This window comes from Ursus americanus, chromosome 24 (assembly GCF_024610735.1).
Source record: "Ursus americanus isolate L20-20 chromosome 24, mUrsAme1.1.p, whole genome shotgun sequence".
Taxonomy (NCBI): Eukaryota; Metazoa; Chordata; class Mammalia; order Carnivora; family Ursidae; genus Ursus; species Ursus americanus.
Window position 1 is genome coordinate 11,247,821 of NC_142150.1, and position 20,215 is coordinate 11,268,035.

Genomic DNA, 20,215 nt, shown 5'->3' on the forward strand with positions numbered 1-20,215 from the left:
AGAAAAAAAGACAATGAAGAATTTAGTTGGAAGTCAGCAAAGGAATTTGAAATCTTATAGAGTCACCTTCTTAATACTATGTTTGAATTAGATCATCTCCGATCAATGGAAAGGTCAAACACCTTGTTATTGATTCTTTGTAATTTCTTATTTACCATATAAATTCTTCAGGTTTATACCTGTGTGGTAAAGATCAATTCACTGTAACAAACCAAGCAAGAGAGGCATACAAGCTCGGTTGCCATAGCAACCCAACCTGGCAGTGTCTTCTGGGACTGGCTCTAAGGGAAGGTCCAATGATAGCGAGTGATATTACTTTCTCTTCTGTTCTTATGACACATATTGATTTACTGTGAGTAAAAAGTAGCATGGTTCAAATTGCATACCTTTCCTGGTAATGAAAAATGGCCTGTTGGGTAAAAATGCAAAGGAGTTTTAAACAAGGAGCAGGGAAAATGAAACTTTCATTTATCTTAGTGGAAACGTTGCAGAAACAGCCATTACTCAGCAGCTGGATGTTGAAAATTCATTTTTTGAGTAACGTGAATATAAACCTTTTATCTAATTTGCAATTTATGCGAGTGGTGATTTTGATTTCAAATATCTCATGGCTCATATTCTTTTCTATGAAAAAAATATGGCCACGTTTGCCTCTGATATATGTAAAATCTCAGGCAGCCTTTACAGTGGTCTATTTCATGGTGAGAGAAGCATGGCTATTATTAGAACACGAGGATTTCCAAATTGGGTCCCTTTCTTTGCCCAACAGCCTCAAAACTGAACTCTAATTCAGGAAAAGCAAGCAACTGTGTTTAAAATGTATTCAGACACTTTAATTTCAGATTTCAAATTCTTTTTTTTGGGGGGGGGTAATATTTTGCTCCATTAAAGACACTTCCATTTGTTTGTGATTTATTCATGTTCAATGACGCTGGGCTAAGAACATGGATATAATTTACACTTTGGTAACACATCTCTCAAAGGACTTTGCAAATGTTAGTAAGTACTCTTCACCTCTTTCTTGAGAAAGGCATAGATCTTGGATGATTGCAAAATAAATAGTGATTAACCATTGCTGTAAAACATTTAGCTGATGGAGTACTGTCTTTCTGAGATTTATCGCTTGAGTTTGAAAATCTTTAAGCATGGAGAAATTCAAACTTGACTATGTCCAAGATTGCACCCAATATGACATTTGACACCACTTTTGAATGCAAGAAAAAATGCAATTTAATATCTCTTACAAGAATGGGAAGATTAGCTAATATATTGGGACAGTTCTCTATATTCTTATTGGAGAACTCACTGCTCCTTTCACTGAAATGTTAACAGGTATATCTATCAAGTGTGAAGAACAATAAATAAATGAGAACTCAAAACCAAAGATCCCTTTTCCCTGAGAATTTGTCACTATGGGCCACCTAGTGAGAAGGTTTTTAAAAATTGTGTGCACTTTTCAGCTGACCTGATAAGCATTTTAACTCATCTCCAATGGGATTTGCCATGGATTTACCATGCCTTTAAGTTGTACAATACATGTGTGACTCTATTTCACCTCGAATCTCTTTCTTTTGCCATTGCACTCCATCTAAATAAACGAACAATTTTTTTCCACTGGCCACAAATCAAAATTCTTTAAACTTACAGAAGCATTGGAAAATTAAATGTCTTCATTGAAGAAAAGCACAGATCCTATGATCTGCATTTTCAGTTTCTGTATCACTACAGCCTTCCTGCCATTAAGATAAATTTGTGTGTGTGTGTGTGTGTGTGTCTTATATAGTAATATGTGTGTGTATATGTGCATATACACACACATGTATGTATATGTAATGAAAAGGCACAATATTGAGTTGAATTAGTTCAGTGATTTGGCATTTTGATTGTTAAAAGTTCTCAAGTCGATTTTTCAAGTCAAGGATTTTGTAAAAAAAAAAAAAAAACCAAGAACCTTTATTTTGTCGTATTTCTTTACGTATACTATTTACCATTCACTGAATGTTTTCTGCGTGTCAGTTGCTTTTCTAAGTACTTTCTTTGGATTCTTTTATTTAGCCCTCATAACTGTTTGAGACAAGCACTACTATTATCTCTGCTTTAACAGTTAGGAAACCAAGCATTAGTGAGTTAATTACTTGCCAAAAGTCACAAAGCTCTACCGGTCAAACTTCCTTTGAATTCGACATATCCGTTTTCAGGGCCCATGGTTTTAACTATACATTATTCATTCTGTTTCAGACCATCTAGTCTTTTGGCAAGTCATGTGAGTATTCCCGCTCAACTTTTCAGCATCCATTACTAAGTGACGGGCACGTCACGTGCCGCTCCTAATTTGCGTAGGCCTTTGTTGGTGTGCTCTGAGATTGAATAGCTCAACCCTGTTGGAGTGTCGAAAGAGAACCCAGGAAACAAAGAGTTATAAAACAATAACACTCCCCTGAAAAGAAATCAGAAAAACCAGCCAGAATGGTTTTAACGTTGTTCAACATATTCATTGATTTTCTTTTCAATTTATTGACCAGATTTGAAAAGTCTTCGGGAAGCCAAAGTTTATCCTGGGAATGAAGATACTAAGGAACATTTTCAAGTTACTGTAGTTATATATTTCCATATTTCCATTTCCAATTTGCTTTTATGCAGTTCAGATTAAGAGCCTTAATCTAATTATGTAGGAAAGGATTTCCTACACATGCTAGGGTAGAGTAGGGAGGTGAAATTGTCTTTTGTACCTTTTTATATTTTTATTAAAGGGTCTGAATTAGACTTATGATGAAGGGCAACCCGAACATTTTTGGCATAGCGATTGATGCTTTTGAAAGCAAGTTCCCTAAAAATGGATGCCAAGTGATTCTTTAATAACATTCGTTTCTAACTTTTTGTCCTGGTACTTCATGGCAGTAGAGTAAATCTTACTTTTGTGTGATTTGTAAAGTATGTTCACCTGTACATCATCTCACTTTATTTTCATTCCTGCTCTGTGGGAAAAATCAGTGTGATTGTTAATTTATACATCTTACTGGTGAGGAAACTCTAGGTAATAGAGATTAAATAACTTTCCCAAGGTAATCCAACTAGCAAGGGGTTTATCCAGGGTTAATAATATTATATTTTTTTATATAATAAGTTCCATATATTTAAAGTTTCACAAAATAAAATTTCCCTTTGAGGTTTTATTTTTTATCTTCACATAAGTGAAAACACTTAGTTGTTTCCTGTGTTTTTAATGTAAGGATCATTGGCCTTGCTTGCAAAGTAGACATTTCATAGTAATGAGATTGTAACATTTATAAGATTTTTATCTTCCTTCCTTTTATCGTCATCCCAACAAGAACATTTCTTGGTTTGTATGTTCTATGCTGATATAAATGTGAATGACTTTTAGTGACTAATATCAATGATTTTTTGCAAAAGGGAAAGAAATGAAACAATTATACCCCAGGTGTCATGTTCTTGAATGATCGATGAGTCTTTTAGAAGACAAAGAAGAAACCAGTGAAATATCTGTCGTTGTAAATTGTACATAATTAGGGGTGCCTGGCTGGCTCTGTCAGTCGGTAGAGCACAGAACTCTTAATCCTAGTGTCGTAAGTTCAAGCTCCATGTTGGGCATGGAGCCTACTGAAAAATAAATAAATAAATAAATAAACAGTACATAATTATTTCACAGGTTCAAGCTGCATAAACAGTTTGTAGCAAGACTCATTAAGAGACACTTTGCAAATGTGGCCATCCTGAGTTTGTACTGAATGTGGTCAAGATGGTGGACGTTTTTTATTGCAACATTGACTATAACAAATTAGGACTTGTTTATTTAGTGTTATCTTTCTCATAAAATCAGTTAGTTAAGTGTCTGCATGACTCGGTCATTTTAGACTGCCTTGCATTTCTCCTCTAAACTTGGCATTTTGAATTTCAGTTCCTCACTAAAAACATGAACTCTCAGTCCTGCACCCGGAAGGTGCCATCATCACCTAACTGCCAAGCCTTTCATTGCAAGAACCTTACTGACTCACATCAAATTTTAGTTCAATGGAATGGTGTGTTCCAATTTTACTAGTATTAACATTTTCATTTGAAGCTGGGTTGTGTGCTGTTTTGGAATATATTCTGCCAATTCCTGCCATCTTGTTAGAAGCATACTAAGATCTTGAGGAAATCTTTGTATAGATTTTGGGAGGAACAAGGTATAAGAATTTGGTTTTAACATTGGCCTTAGGATATATATACTCAATTTGCTTTGCAGTAAAAATTCTGGTGTTACCAAAAAAATTCAAATCCCAGTGAGTTATTTACCAATATGTTCCATTTCCCTAAAAGAACACCAGCAAGAAATCATTACATTATGACATTAGTCTTCTAGTTGTAGCTTTTATTTTTTTTTAAAAGATTTTATTTATTTATTTATTTGACAGAGCTAGAGATAGCCAGCGAGAGAGGGAACACAAGCAGGGGGAGTGAGAGAGGAAGAAGCAGGCTCCCAGCGGAGGAGCCTGATGTGGGGCTCGATCCCATAACGCCGGGATCACGCCCTGAGCCGAAGGCAGATGCTTAACCGCTGTGCCACCCAGGCACCCCATTTGTAGCTTTTTTTTACATTGTTATTTCTTCTACGCACTTGCTTCTCTTACCAACCTCTAATCCTCCCACACTACACTCACATTGTTCTTCTAATGCTCTTGCCTATTATAAAGAAATGCCTTCTTTTTACCCCAGAGTTCTTATAATCTACTTGGTCTTATAGAAAAATTTTAGGGAACTATAAACTCCATAGAAAAAAATTATAATTACTTGAGATACCTCCATTTAAAGGGCTTTTTCATTCTCTTTTTAAACCAACCCATCCAATGTTAGATCCATTGTTTCCCTTGGTTAACAGTCTCTTTTATTCTGAACATGCCATTTGTCATATTTTTTCTTGAAATCCAGCCTCAGAGAATATGTGAGGCAGAGATAATTAAGTAGTCTGTCTGAAGGTTCATTTGAAGGCAGGTAAAGGGCAGGGATAATTTTCAAATCTCTCTTCCAACTTTGGCATTAGGCATAAGGTCTCCAAGGGTCACAGGCTAAAATGGCAACACCAGACAAATAGTTACCCATTAATTTGTCATCATCCACCAGTGTGTTAGCCATGATAATGTTATCCAGTCTCTTTTTTTTTTTTTTTTTTTTTTTAACAATCATGGTGTTTTGAAGTCCTGGTTTGACAGAAAAACGATGAAAACTTAACCTTAGGAATATTGTTAATGTCTCATTGCCTGCCCACCTGAGAGGACTAAGGCTAAGGTGGGCTTCAGCCTTGCACAGAGAGGCACTTTGGACCCCACAGTATATGCCACCAAATTTCTTTCCCATCGTGATGTCCACAAAATGCCTTTCCTCTATATCTGCAGTCAACATGACAAGGAATTAGAAATGTTCTTGGAAGCAAAGAGAGGAATGCCTCTCATAATCAGCCTTGAAAACCTATCTATCTCCTGTATTTACTCAATATCTTAAAACGAAAAAGAGATTTCCCAGTGAATACTGAAAGGATTCCAGAGAAACTTGAATTGTAATTGACATCTTGGCACCAAAATTTGAATAAGACCTTCCTCATGTACAGCATTCTTAGATCTGATGGTAACACACTGGCATATGTCAACTAGAGGAAAGGTAAGGATGGACTAGTCTAAGTGTAAAAGTTCCCTGTTTAAATAATAAAAAATTACAGCCTTGATAGTATACAATCATGGGAAGGGAAACAAATGTTTCCCGAGAATGACTTTACTTTGGAACTATGATGCTTACAGAACCTGGATACATCCTTTAATTCTGATTATAGAATTTTCAATAAACGACTTTTCAGGTAAGCTAGGTGTCTCCTTGTGAGTATGTGACAATTGTGAGATCAGAATTCTACATACATTTTAAATTACAACAGAAGGAAGTGGTAGAGTATCTCGTGTGTCACACAATTTTCTGAGGGTGAACAAAATGGTAGGGCCTTGGGTAAAAGCAAGATGCCCAAATGAATAAGGAGAATGGGCACCAGCAAAGTCAAAACAAGATGGCATGATTTTCCCCTAAAATAGGAAGTTTCATGCATAAAATAAACACTTCATTTACTTAATATTCTCTAGGATTTCATTAGATCTTCTCTAGAGTGCGGTATGCTTTTCTTATGGAATTGAGACACAGACTTGATGTCTGTTTCCACAGCAAAATTATTTCCTTGCACATATCTCATGTTTATAATAAGAGCTCTGAGCAGGGACAGAAAACTGAAGGACCCCAGAAAATGGATCGTTCCATCATCTGTGTTTTAAAATGTCAACGGCTGGCACTGTCTACAATTCCCAGTCCATGTATGCTTCTGTTATCACTGACCGTGGATTACTAGGCAAGAAACCTTCCCTTCACTCTGGGATACTGGGCAATAGAGGAATCGTTCTTACTGCAACTTGACAACAAAGGTTTTCGCTAATCTTGTCACAAAAGATCCCAGTTTGCATTTTCAGGTGATGTTCGCGTGCCTCTCTGCAACGGAGACGAAGAGCATTTTATGAACTTCATATCTTCTTGTTTCAGTAGGGTCTTCATGGTTGTGACTATGTCTCCACAGCCAAAGCAAAGCAGACATTTAAGGTAATTACTTAGATAATTAAGGGGGAAACCTCTCCACTTTGCTTTCACTGTGGAGCCTTGGCCTCCAATCAATTGAGAGAAGTTGGGCACCCAAGCGTGAATATTGTACCTGCTTTAAAAATTTCAGCGAGGTCTTAAAATGCTGTTTCTTCTTTGGTTTTCCCATAATACTTTGTAAAAATAGCAACGTGGGGCTTATTGCACATGGGTCGCAGGCAGTAACCTAGCGATTTCTGTCTTTTCTCAGTACAATTTCCACGCTCCAGGGTGTTCCTTTACTGAGCTTGTTATTAGAATTATTTGAAAGTATAAACCTGGATTTGGCTTCTGTCTCCCATATCTGCTTAGTCTTTGTTTTAAAATATTTAAAAGAATACACTTGTGGAATCAAAATGAAACACAATATCATTTCATATTATTTCCATACTATTCCCATTGCACAAATTGCCCTTTGTGGTTTAACACATGGAACCTCATGGACCCCTGCCAAATTTTTGCTTCTGACACCACACCTGACCTCCCAGTGTATCAGCAGGGCTTTAACGAACACATGTGATTTACCACTTTAGTACAATAAAAGCTAAAGAGGTTGGGAATGGAATTGGGCGTGAATTTGATGCCTTGAGGTTGCCAGTGTAAATAGAAATGCTTGATCATTTTTGGTTTTTAAATTATCAACAGTTATGATCTAGAAAACACAGCTTACTCAAGTAACTCTTATCTATTCCACATAGACATAAAATGGTTGTTAGAAAAGCCCCATTTTGTAAATTCTCCTTTAAACCAGATGGCTCTATCTTGAAGGTAATTATGAGAATTAGTCTAGATTTCTAAAGTATTGTTAAATGTATTTCTTTATCCGTGATTTGTCCCATGAATCATTTACCAAATACATGAGGGTGCACTCTGTGCGAAGAACTAGCAGAAATCCTGAGGATACAGTCTCTCTATAGCTCTGATTCTTTGTAAGGATCGTGTTTAACAATGTAAATCATGGTCATATACTGCTAATCATTCTGCTGCTGAAATAGAATTTAATTGGTTGTCCGTATTAATAATTGACAAGTAAGAGGGAGAGAGATGAGTTCCTGTAAAGTCACTTCCAAAATCTTCTCAATTAACCTGAGAATGTTATAGAACATCAGAGTGTGGGACCGAGTTGGGGGGCAGAAACACTGAGGGGTAACTTTCTTTGGACCTGTTGCAAGACACTGCATAAGCACTTTGTGAAGCCAGTTACTACTAAGTGAAGGGGAAATCTAAATCAGGTCCGCTAATCTGGCTGTGACAACGTCGGCTCCCATCTATCACCAAAGATGATTGAACCACTCTTCTTTCTGTCTGGGTGTAGTGTCCCTCATTGCTATGCAGATGTCACTTGGGTAAAGAAGAGGTTGTTCCACAGGTTTTCTCTGTTCAAAGAATATGAGTGACTATGTTCTTTTCACCACTCACATTGCTACACCTCTCCTTGTTTCCCTGAAAATTATTTTCTTAAAGTTTTAAAAAATCCATGATGCCTTCTGAGATCCCACTAACTTCAAAGATTTTTAAAGGGGCATGTAGATTGCACTAGAAAGTCAGGAATGTGATTACCTGCTAGTCCACATCACCATTCTTCATATTTAAGGGTGAGTCTCTACAGAAAATCTTTGGAGTTAGTATGATCAGAAGGCATTGGGGATTTTATAGGGGAGTTTTGTAATGAAGCTGGCATGCCAGTTCTTTGGGGGAAATCCACATCTCCCTTCGGGGAGGCTAACACCTGTGCAGAGTTCTCTTCTCCCTTTTTCTCTGCCTTCTTGTCTTTCCACAGAGAAGATGCATAGAGGAAGGGAGTGTACTTTGCCAAGTTTTTAAAGGTGTCATCCCTATCCTGGTTCCTTGTTCTTCTTTCTCTGTAAGTACGGACGTAGAATGACAACACTGGCATTGTCCTCATTGGAGTGAAAGGAGCTAACATCAACATCTAGGCTTGCTTCCTGGAGGCATTTCTTGGAGGTCCTGTAATGCCCAAAGAAAGAGTTTGGAGCTAAGCTTTATCATTTGGTAGATACAGTCCTTTCAGGAGTTATTTCTTCTTTGACTCTTGAGCCCAGGAGGTTCCGGAAAAGTACTAGGAGCTTCCTAGATAGTGGCAAACAGGATTTAGGAAGGTTTGTTACAGCTTGGACCCAAGGGATGACATCTCTGGAGGCCAGCAGAGACCAAACCCCTAATACTTCCTCCTCCTGGAGGCTCTAATCTGCCTCTTGTGGTCCCACTTTGCTTTCACACTGTTCCCTGGAGGGAGCTCAAGCTGTGGCCTTTCTGACTCCTGCGGGAGAGGCTGTCAAGCTATCTTCTTTCTCGAGTGTCATTAGCCAAGTCTGCACCCAGTTTCTAGTTTTCCCTGCCTCATTTCAGACACCTTTCCACCGGTGGGACTTATGCTCTAATCCTCTTCCCTCTTCATAATCAAGGCCACACCTCAATCCTAGTCTTTCCAATTTAGACCACCTTCGAATCTGGCCAGGTCTATATAGGCCTAGAATTGGCCACCTGCCTTGGGACTTATTTGGTATGAACTGTTGTTCTCTCTGAAGCAAGATGGTCTTTTCTGCCTGCTGTTGTTGGCACCTGTTAGATCAATTCTTTTTACCCCCAAAATGTTGCTTGCCACAGCAGGTTATAAAGAAGATGGCATGCATCATGTTAACCATTTAGATTAAGCACTTTCCGCGTAACCAGAGGCTAGTGCAGAAGGTGTTCTGGTACTTAAAAGACGTCCATCCGGTGTTTGCAGCCTGGACATTGCTAGTTTAATACATCAAAGTTCCATTTTCATTTTATGCACAATTTCGTATGCAGTGATCTTCAAACCTGTCTACTCTGTAACAAGTATCTCTCCACAATAACCCGGTGCTTTCTGCTATTACCAGGTGTTGGAGCTATTCCAAGGGGTTTATCTTCATCTGTGTTCTCTCCCTGACTTCTTTAAAGTGAAGGATTTCAAAACAAGAGTTATGTCTTGGATTAAAATATAGTTAGTGTGCCATTTTGAATAGAACACTTCCACCATATTTTAGAAGAACAATTCCTGGACTGTTTCTTTGTTTGACAGCAAAGCATTTGAAAATTTATCTAAGAGACTCATAGTTGAATTGCTTTGGGAGAGTGCTTAAGGCAGAGCTTGTATCTGGACTTTGAGAATTTAGACCATGTTGGGGGTGACATCAAAATAAGTTAGAGATCTACCTTTCATTAATCTTTCATGTGATACATTTCTTGGGGTTAGATTTGGAGTTGGAGTTCCCAATAGAGCATTACCTAGCCTAGGGTTTTTCTGTTAATCTGGACTTCAGGAATCCAGAAAGGCTATTGGGGGAAAGAGAAATCTGAGATGAGACTCGGGGAATAAGCTGAGGTTAACAAACAAGAGCAGAAGGAAAAGTGTTTCAAGCAGAATCAGAAAGGAAAGAGCACGTACGAGGGCTCAGAAGCACCAGAGGGAGGGGAAAAGGAGAAAGAGAAAGGAACAAAAAGGAGAAAGAGAGAATGAGACATTATCAAAATTCCTAGAAGCACTGCCTTCAGACCGGAAGTCAAGGGGAGGAGAGGGTGAAGAGAGGCCTGTGGACAAGGGGAGAGCTCGGTAGGCAGGTACGCAAAGCCAACTCATGTTATGAGAGCTTTGGCTTTCTCCTGAAGGCAGTACAGAGATATGAAGCACTTTTCGATGGGGAGAGATACGAATAGATTACATTTAAATCCCTCAGGCTGTAGTGCAGAGAATGAATAGCAAGTGTGTAACACTGGACCAATACCTTCCAACCATGTTGGCTTGGTAAGTGGGCGGGTCATGACTGTGGCAGCTCAGCCTGGAGACCTAGCCGATAAAAACCTGAAATATAATGCATATTATGGTCTACCGGGTGAGGGTCTCTATCTTGGTATGTAGGTTACTCAGAATTGAAACACTGTGTGTCCCTTAAACAGAATATCTAAAAAGCAGCATGTTGATTTTGGCTTCTTCTGACGCATCTGCCTGGCAATGGCTGGGTTTCAGTAGGTCAGAATTTCCGCTCGTTAATAAAGAGTTTCTTTGGTGAGAATTTTACATAGAATAAAAGCGTAAGTTACTCATAGAAACTAAGAAAGAATGATGGGAAATAGTGTTTTTAGATCTTACAACTGTGGTGTTTTCTTTTTTTTTAACCTCTGGGTAATATCAATCGACAGGAGTCAAGTAAATTAATAAAAAGGCGCAGGTTGGTGCTCCTATCAACAAGGTTTTAGAAATTTGTTACCTTAAGCTCTTATTTTCCAGATGTTACCCAGTTTCTCAGTTCCAGGTCTGCCTGGTGATTTAGTGCGTATTTCATTTAACACAGCAAGGCTATAAAAAATACAATGCTCTGCCCCCAATAAGCCCAGCAGTGAGACCAAGACCTTTTCCATGAAAACTATTCCTTGGGCCAAGAATCCTCCCCAGAGTATTCTTTGGCCATTTACAAATTTCTTTACATGAGTTCATTAAGTATTTACCCAGAAAGCAGTGCTTCCAGATGTGTGGCCAAGTTCAGAGCTTTCAGGGGTACATGTTAATGCAACTTGTCCTCTCCGGTTAACTCAGTGAGTGGTCAGCAACAGATACGAGGTGCCTAAGTCCCAGATACAAGTTTCATGGTTAGAACAGCGAACAAAACTGTCTCCCATCACATTCTGTTGTGGGGAGACAGACAATAAATAGGGAGGGCATGGGTCAGAGAGTAAAAAGCCAGATATAAATATCTTGGGCTTTGGGGGCCATATGGTTTCTGTCACAATTACTCAACTCTATTGTTTTAGCACAAAAGCCATTTAAGACAATGCAAAGTGAATGATCGTGGCTGTATTCCAAAAAAGAACTTTATTTATAAAAGTAGCATGAGTGCTCAATTTGTCCTATGGGCCCAATTTTGCTGACCCCGACATAGATCAATAAATAAGTAGGCTGTTCTCATGTACTAATAAGCAAAAGGACAGAACAGGTTGATACAGAAGAGAGGGACTGGATGTGTGTGTTTGGCATCAATGGTGCTTTGTGATTGGGTGAAATCAATATCCAGACGGTCGAAGAGCAAGTTGATGATGTCATCTATCTTTCTCTTAAAATATATATAAAGCAGGTGCCTGGCTCAGTGGGTTCAGCTCAGATCATGATCCCAGGGTTCTGGGATCAAGTCCCACATCGGATTCTCTGTTCCACAGGGAGCCTGCTTCTGCCTCTGCCTCTCTCTCTCTGTCTCCCATGAATAAATAAATAAAATCTTAAAAAAAAAAAAAAAATATATATATATATATATATATATATATATATATATATATATATATATAAAGCTATTAAAGTGAAGTTACAGATCACAAAGTTAAAGATAGGGACTGTATAGCCTGACATGTACAGGGATTTAATAATTGTTGCAGTCTTGTTGAAGAGAGTTTCACATACCTTCCCGTAAGGCCCCAGTCTTCATTAATTTGTATTTCCTCTGAATTTCCATGGTATATATTAAATGATGGTACTAACTGAACACTGAGAAAATACAACATTGGTCAGTATGTCTTTTGTGGATGTTGCTTTTGGCTGCACTGAAGTGTATGAACCCTGTTTTATACTAGTTTGTATCTTAAGTGCCTAGTTTGGTGTCCTTATTTTGTTGGCCCACAATAACCATTAGGTTGTCATATCATGAGGATTGGAAAAATTAAAAAGGAATGTAGCTAGATAGTCCAACAAGAAATGGCCCCACTTGACAATTTGCTTTCACAATGTATCAATGATGGTAAAACATTAATTGAAGAAGGGGCATACTTTTGAATCTCAAGTGGTCTCTCTGTTAAGGTCTGTAGGATTTATTGTTTTCTGTGCAGTTATTGTTAAATTCTGAGCCATACCAGAAATCAGAGAGTACAAGTTTATCAATAAGATTATTGACTGTTAAAGCATGTGGAGTAATCTGTCAGACAAAAGATATAAGGAGCTGAATAGAAGTTATGACTTAGACCTCAAAGATCCAGTTGGGAAGGGATCCAAGAATTGATAACACAAATAAAATCAAAAAGACAAAATAAAGGTTGCCATAAGACAGGGTATGACTTCAACTACAGATTCAGCAGTTCATTTGGCAAAAATTTGCTAAGCACCAACAATGAGCTGAATGCTATTCTGGGCACTGATGATTTTAGAGAAAGGTGGATTCATGTGCATTGGATTTATCTGGAAAGCTTTCAAAGAGAAGGTGGAAATTCACCAGTGTTTTGAGAAATGAATGGGATTTGGATGTCGGAGAGCATTTTTGGAGGAAATAGGGTCAGCATGGTGGAAGAATAGGAAGAACTCAAAAGATGTTTAAATAGTGAATGGGCCAGGTTAGCTGGAGCTCCTGCAGAGAGTTTACGTAGGGAATAATGTGATAAAAGTATGCTGGGGGCAACTGTGGGGGGCCTTGAAAATAAAGCCAAAAACTGTCCATTTTGACCTGAAGGCATTAGACAGCAACCGAAGGTGTTGATCGATAGCATGATAAAATTGAAATGTAAGGCAATTAATTTGGGAGAGGTTTATATATAGAATTATTGATTGCCGCAGGAAGAAACTATAGGCAAAATGCAACTAAGTAAGAGGTTATTCATAGGATATGAGCATTAATTAAAATGGTGGCAAAAAGAATGGAGAGAAAAATGTGAATAGTATTTTGAGGGTAGGCTAGATTGGATATAAATAGAACAAAGAGAAGAGGCAAAGAAGACACTAGATTTTTGAAAATGATGATTTTCTCATGAGAAATTACCTTTTTCCCCCAAAAAAATCATAAAAAGAAACATGCTTACAAGAGTCTCTGAGGTCACTATGATTCTGCCATCAACTTGCTACATAACTTTGACCAAGTTATTTAAAATCTCTGTAAGCCGTCTGTAATGTGAATTCTAACAGTACTCATTTCGGAGAACTGAGTGTTCATTCATTCATTCAGCAGATATTACACAAATTATCTTCTAGCTCCTGAGAGTAGAGTGGTGAGTAAGATACAGTCCCTCACTGCCTTTCAGGAGAATGCTCTCTGGTAGAGACAAATTATCTTCAAGTAAGCAAATACACGAGGTAATCTGGGGTTCTGGTAAATGTCAAAAGGAAACATTTCATGCAATAGAGAATGATGGAACTCAGGAGGGGTTACTTAAGTAAAGCTCTAAAGGACGGCCACTCCAAGGAGGCGATCTTTGAAGTAAGACCTAAATCAGGAGAAGGAGCCCGGCTCGAGAAGAGCAGGGAAACATGACAGGGACAGCAAGTACAAAGCTCAGCTTATTTGAAGAGAAATGTAGCAGATTTTTTTTTTTACCTTATATTTTAACAGTTCTGGAAAATGAGACCAATTAAGGTGTGATTCTATAGTCCTAGTGGTGGGTCATCAGTCCCCCATGGGTGGAAATTGTAGCAGATTTAAAGGGGACACCTGCCCTCTAGTGTCCTCCCTGGGTTATTTAATCCTTTCATAGGATTTTCCCACCTCTTCTCAGTGCCCTGGGGGATGTTAAAAGTGGTTATGCATTCACTGGTTCAGTGAAAGGCATTAATATATGTAGGAAACAAAGAAAAAAATTCTGAGAAGCCAGCTTCTGTCAAAGAGCAGATTTATATTTATTTCTTTATATTTGCAAATGAGAAGGCTTGGAGACAGAGGGGAACAAGAAGTATTCTGTTGAGAGGGATGACTTGCATATTTTGGTCTGGTCTGTTCATTCTTATATAAACTAGGGCAAAACAATGGTCCCATTAAGTGTTGTCTTTTCTCACTTCAGTGTTTTTCCTTTTGGGGTGGGAGGGACGAGAATCAGGGAATACTTTGATTCTGGTGTGGGTGTAAATTCTAACTCCTCACCCACAAGAAAAATTCTAAAAAATGGGCCCTAGAATTTTCTTCCTGATGAACTCTTGTCCCCTTTCTCATTTTTTTGGTCCATCCCCCTAGTTTAGAGAGTGATGGGGAGACAATGGAGAACAAAGTGGAGGGTTCTGGACCCTGACTTCCTCTAACCTTACCTCTGGTGTCTTTCTTGCTCTGTTCCAGCCACTGGACTTCTTTTATTTCAACACATGTGTTGTTTCCTCAAAGGTCTTTGGAAATATTGTTCTTTTTTCTGGAATGCACCTCCTCTCTCTGCCCATTGCCTAACATCTCACCGTTTAGTCATTACTCCTTGATGTCTTGTTGTCCAACGAAACTTCCTTCCTCCTCATGTTGGGCCCTTGTTAAATTCGGTTTTTCTGTTAGGGTTCACTGATCCCAAGCACCCTATACTTCTCTTTCTCCACCAGTGCAGACCGTAGGGATATGACTCGTGTTGTAGCTGCTCACCGATTTCTCAGTACAACGGACTCTCTGGTACTTGCTCTTGCATATGGCAGTTGCCTAATATTTTCAACTGTATTGCCCTGAAACAGACAGATACTGTCAAGGCATAATGCAGAATTCTTGAAAGTTGAAAGACTCTGAAAACGAAGATGTGGAAAAGTAATTTCATTCTTTGGCTATAATAGAAACAAACAAAACAGTGGCGACTTAAAGCAAATCGATGTGTATTTCTCTACTGTCAAAGCACAGGGCTGCTTGCATGACTGTGCTTCTCCAAGTCCTCAGGGACTCAGGCTTTCTCCAGCTCAACACTCTGCCATCAGACACATGGTCTAAGATGTCTCTGTGCCCCAGGCAGAAACGTGGAGGAAAGGATGATGCAGGGACACAGTGCCTGTGCCACTTAAGGGAAGTTCCTGACTCACTTGACTCATCTCCCTGCAAGGGAGGCGAGGTAGGTGGCCTTTATACCAGGTAGATGTGTGCCCAGCTACATGTCTACTACTCTAAAGGGAGATACGAGGTCCTACAGGTGGACGGTGTCGTTTCCAGGAGGTCAGAGTAAACATCACAGAGATCAGGTGTGAGCCAAGTGACCACACGGCCGATCATCAAGCATTAATTGCAGCCTTGGATTTAAGGCTTTGATTCTGTAAATTTGTAATACAAATTAAAGGCACAACAGTTACGGATCCTAAAACAATCTCTTCTTCTGAGCAGTGGCTTTGGTTTTGGTTGCGCTGTAATCCATGCAGGAGAGGTACACATCAAGGTATGTTTTTAAAAAAGAAATAGCACGCTTTTCTCATGAAATGTGTTGACGTGCAAGCAGTTAAATTGCAACTTGGATTCAAGATTAAATTCAATCAGCCACATCAGTCTCCAAGTTTCAAAAAGTAGGATAAGGGAGAGCAAGTGAAGTTTAGAAACAAAGGAAAAGAATAGTCACTGGACTTGATGTTTATTTAATGCATGACGATTGACAAAGCCCTTTGAATTAAGGACATTGGACCTCCTAAGAGCCCCCAAAGCTAGATAGATTTATGGGTAAGAATGTAGAAATTAACAGACCAGGCCAGTGTCAGGCAACCTATAAGAGATGGAAGTATGGATGAGAAAGATCCACTGCCTAAATGCCCTTTCGGTAAAGCAGGCAATAGGAGAGGGGACGTTCGTTATGATCTTTATATGCATAGCGGTTATTCTTTAATCATAGTTCTTAGAGAAATTCTTTATGAAATCTTCCATGGTCAAGGCTTTTTGTTACTTAATTACTGCAGCAAAGGCATCAGTGCAGGCTGCCAGGGTACACTGCCTTTCAACTAACAAGGGACAGCACACACACACACACACACACACACACAGACACACACATATACACACACACTCAAGATGCTGGGGTCTACACTCCTCTGTCACTAAGCAACCAAGAGCAGATTTCTTTGTATTCAGAGTTATTCACTCAGCTGAGGGGGGAGGGGGTCTCCCAGAAGGCCCTTCAGAGCTAGACCTTGTGGAGCGCTGGATTAAATGAAATTCAAGGATATTACGGCTGTTCTCACAGGATCTCCATTTCCTGATGTGGGTCCCGCCTCTGCTTTTACAGCAGGTCACGTCTGAGTGCAGCTGCCACTTGGCCTGATTCAGAATTTTTCACTCACAGGTTTAATTAAAATTTCTAGCAAGCACCATCTATCATTTCTCTTTTGTAATTTTTCTCTCTCAGAGAGAAAAGCTTGGTGCTCATTACCTCTCGTGTGTTTATGGTGCCCGTGTTTCTGTAGGAAGAGATTCATAACCCCTTTAACAACTCCTAGATTTTCACTGGGAACTTTAATGGAAAGCCAATCATCATTGTTGGTCTGTGCTTTTAATTAAAGATGTATGTGTAAACTCCCTGAGGTTTATTGTTTGATGCAGTGTAAAATATTATAAAATGTAATATAATATCGATGGGAATTATTTTTTATATTAATGTAACACAGTAGTTCCCACCTTGAGGTATCTAGATCCCCAGGTCTTTGCTTGTAGACATGGGAGTCCATAGGCTAATTTCAGCATCTCAGAAAGCAAAATGGAACTTGTATCTTCACCAATAGCAGGGCTACCTGGGCTCACCAAAATATCAGGCCTTAAGTCAAATTAGTATAATAATTGTTTCTTAATACTAATCAGTTTGTGTTCTATAGAGCACAGCTTTGTTTTTGATTAATTAGAATGGGACTAAGTTATTTCTTTTTTTTTTAAGATTTTATTTATTTATTTGAGATAGTGAGAGACAGCAGGAGCAGCAGAGGCAGAGGGAGAAGCAGACTCCCCACTGAGCAGGGAGCCCGATATGGAGCTCGATCCCAGGACCCTGGAATCATGACCTGAGCTGCAGGCAGACACACACAACGAAGTTATTTCTTAATGAATACATTTTGCAGACATTCTCAGCATGAGATGTATAAAGAATGTAGATTTTAGGATAAAGTATACAGTGCAGCCCTGTACTGCTGTGTCCCTTTGAGGAAGCCAAGCATCTACTGTGAGAAGGAATTCTCTCATCTATACAAAGCGGATCCATGGCATCTGTGACAGATTTGTTGAGAGAGTTACAGATCATACTTGGCCCAGTAACTAGCACATAGTAGCTTCTGTTTGAAGGCTCAGCAAAGTTAAGACTCAGTCAATCTCGGTAAAGCCAGGTAGAGCAAGCCATGATATCATTTCAGAGCTCCTTCTCATCTGTGGAAAGAAGGGGGAAAGCATTGGATTGCTCATCTCTAAGATATACTTTCTAGCTTAGATCGTGTATATTCCCCACCACCCAGTCTAGACTTCCCCTCCCCAGCTCCGCCATATTTGAACAGTGTTGTCTGGTATGCCACCGCTCTTCTGTGAGGCTATTTTCTTGTCTATAAAATGGAGATAGATCTACTTTCCAGAGTATACAGGAAAAGCCTGGCATGTGTAAAATATGTTTAGATTAAGTCGTAGCTGATAACTCAAAGGAGTTCACTCAGCCCTTCCCACAAGCAAGGTTTCCTGGGTTCTTTACCATCCTGGCCATGCTCCCTGGGTATGGGCCATGTGGCCTGTGTCTTTCCTCCGGGGCCTGGAAACCAAATCCAGTCCTGCACACATGTTCTCATAAATCATTTTCTAGCTCTAGTCTTATATAAGGACATTTAACCCTCTTCTCTGAGACATCTCTCTTGATACTCTCTCTGCCTGGTTTTCTCAACTGGTGGTTGACGCTGGAGGGTCTGAGGTCATGGGTTAGATTCCTTTGTAGACCATTTTGCATCTTCTGGCATGGCCACAGAAAGCTCCGGTAAACCTGACATAGGCAAAAGCCTTTGGTTCCATTGCAAGGACATCTTCACTCTCAAGAGAATAAAAAAGAGGGAAAAATTAAGAAAACTCCATAGTTCCTCTTTGTGCTCCATCTCCAGGGATTCTAAACGCCAGGGGCAGCTTGTTTGACCTGTGTGGGTTGTTGCCGTATTGTCCTCAGTCCAGCCTCCTCTATATGTATCACAGGCCCATGCTTCACAACATCATTGCTGAGAGACACAACAAAAACCCACAGCACTCAGAAAGTACATCCTTATAGGCTGCATGGACAAAGACGGTCAGGGACACAAAGCATTTCGTAGTCTACCACCCCCTCTTTTTCTATTCATCCTGATTGAGTGGTCTTCCAGCTTCTCCCACACTCTCACCCAGCTTCCCTGACTCATCCTGACACGTTATCCTCATTGGAAACTATTTTCCCTTACTCTGGACACATTCGTACTGTATCAGAGCTGTTCTTACCCAGGAAGTGCCAGATGGCACTGAATCACCAGCTGCTTAATATTCGAGAACAATATTATAGACAGAACAGAACAATGTACGTGCTGATTAAAGGACTTTGCTGATGTCTTGGGAATCAGGGAATGCCCCAGTCACCTCCACAGCTGCGCCTTGACAGTTTGTATGGATCACAGGCTTCTTTGGGGACTCTTGGCTACGCGTGTCTCCACCTCTGCTTTTGTTACCACTCCTGCAGGCAGCACTGGAGTTTTTGCTCTGAGCTTTCTGCCATTCAAAGTACCGGATGATGTGTCACCTTCACTGGAAGGGTTTTTAGCCTCCCGAGTGCCAAGTGCCGCTCCTCAGGATGGAGTCGACAGAAAGATAAATACACAAACAAACTATTAGCATAGATGACTTTGCTTTGATGGAGAAATTGGCACTGTAATTCTGGAGGATGTCAACATGCTAGCATGGCCAGGAATTGCTTTTGTGCTGTGAGTTACAGGTAGTGATCTGGATTGATTCTGAACACAAAGGGGTACAATGCATAAGAAGACAGACCTCCTCTTGTGTAAGTCCTGTGAAAGGACTTCGTTTTCCACGAAAGCTTTGGTGAAAAACCAAAGCAAAGCAAACCAACCAAGCAAACAGCAACAACAAAACCCGCCACTCCCTTATCATTTTATCTTTCCAAACGTAAGCCTCTTTTGCCATGGCTACTTCAGAATAGCATAAAGTGGTCCTGATTATATCTCACAGTTAGGTTAAAACAATCACAAAGCTTCGCCAGACCGTTGTTTCCGAAAACGGTTCTGCATTTAAATCAGTTGGTTTAAATAACGTGAAAAGGAGAATCTTATCGGAGGTGTCAGCATCAGTCTTTATTATTTTTTTTTAAAGATTTTATTTATTTATCTGACAGAGATAGAGACAGCCAGCGAGAGAGGGAACACAAGCAGGGGGAGTGGGAGAGGAAGAAGCAGGCTCATAGCGGAGGAGCCTGATGTGGGGCTCGATCCCAGAACGCTGGGATCACACCCTGAGCCGAAGGCAGACACTTAACCGCTGTGCCACCCAGGCGCCCCAGTCTTCATTATTTTTTAAATAATTGGCTAGCTAGAGATACTGGTAAAGATTACTGAGCACACCCTGAAGTGAATTTTGAAGATTAACCAAGAAGACCAGCCATGGATGTCCTCACTTAACGAATCACTCTCTGTCCATTTATCCACATAGTCATATAGCAGTAGGTTATCACTTGCCCATTATGTGCAAGGATCTGTGCTCAATAATTGTAATTTAGAGTTGGTATTAATAATAAATCACATCTCAAGATACATTTTGAACATCTTGCTGAAATTCTAGAAGGTAATCAGCAGTGTAGGACGAAGAGGAGTCTAACTTTAGGTACCACGAACTCCTGTGAA

The 20,215-nt window shown here is 39.7% G+C and overlaps 1 protein-coding gene across 4 annotated transcripts in view; it reads left to right on the forward strand.

The window, feature by feature from the left end:
- GAS2 (growth arrest specific 2) overlaps window positions 1-20,215 on the forward strand; it is a 128,158-nt gene that overhangs the window by 82,020 nt on the left and 25,923 nt on the right. Inside the window, exon 7 of one of the 4 annotated variants that reach the window (XM_087855349.1) lies at window positions 6,571-6,624. The exons of the other annotated variants lie outside the window; for them this stretch is intronic. Within the exon in view, the coding sequence (XP_087711475.1) occupies window positions 6,571-6,624 (54 nt within the window). The remainder of the gene's footprint in view (window positions 1-6,570; window positions 6,625-20,215) is intronic. 4 annotated transcript variants of the gene reach the window in all.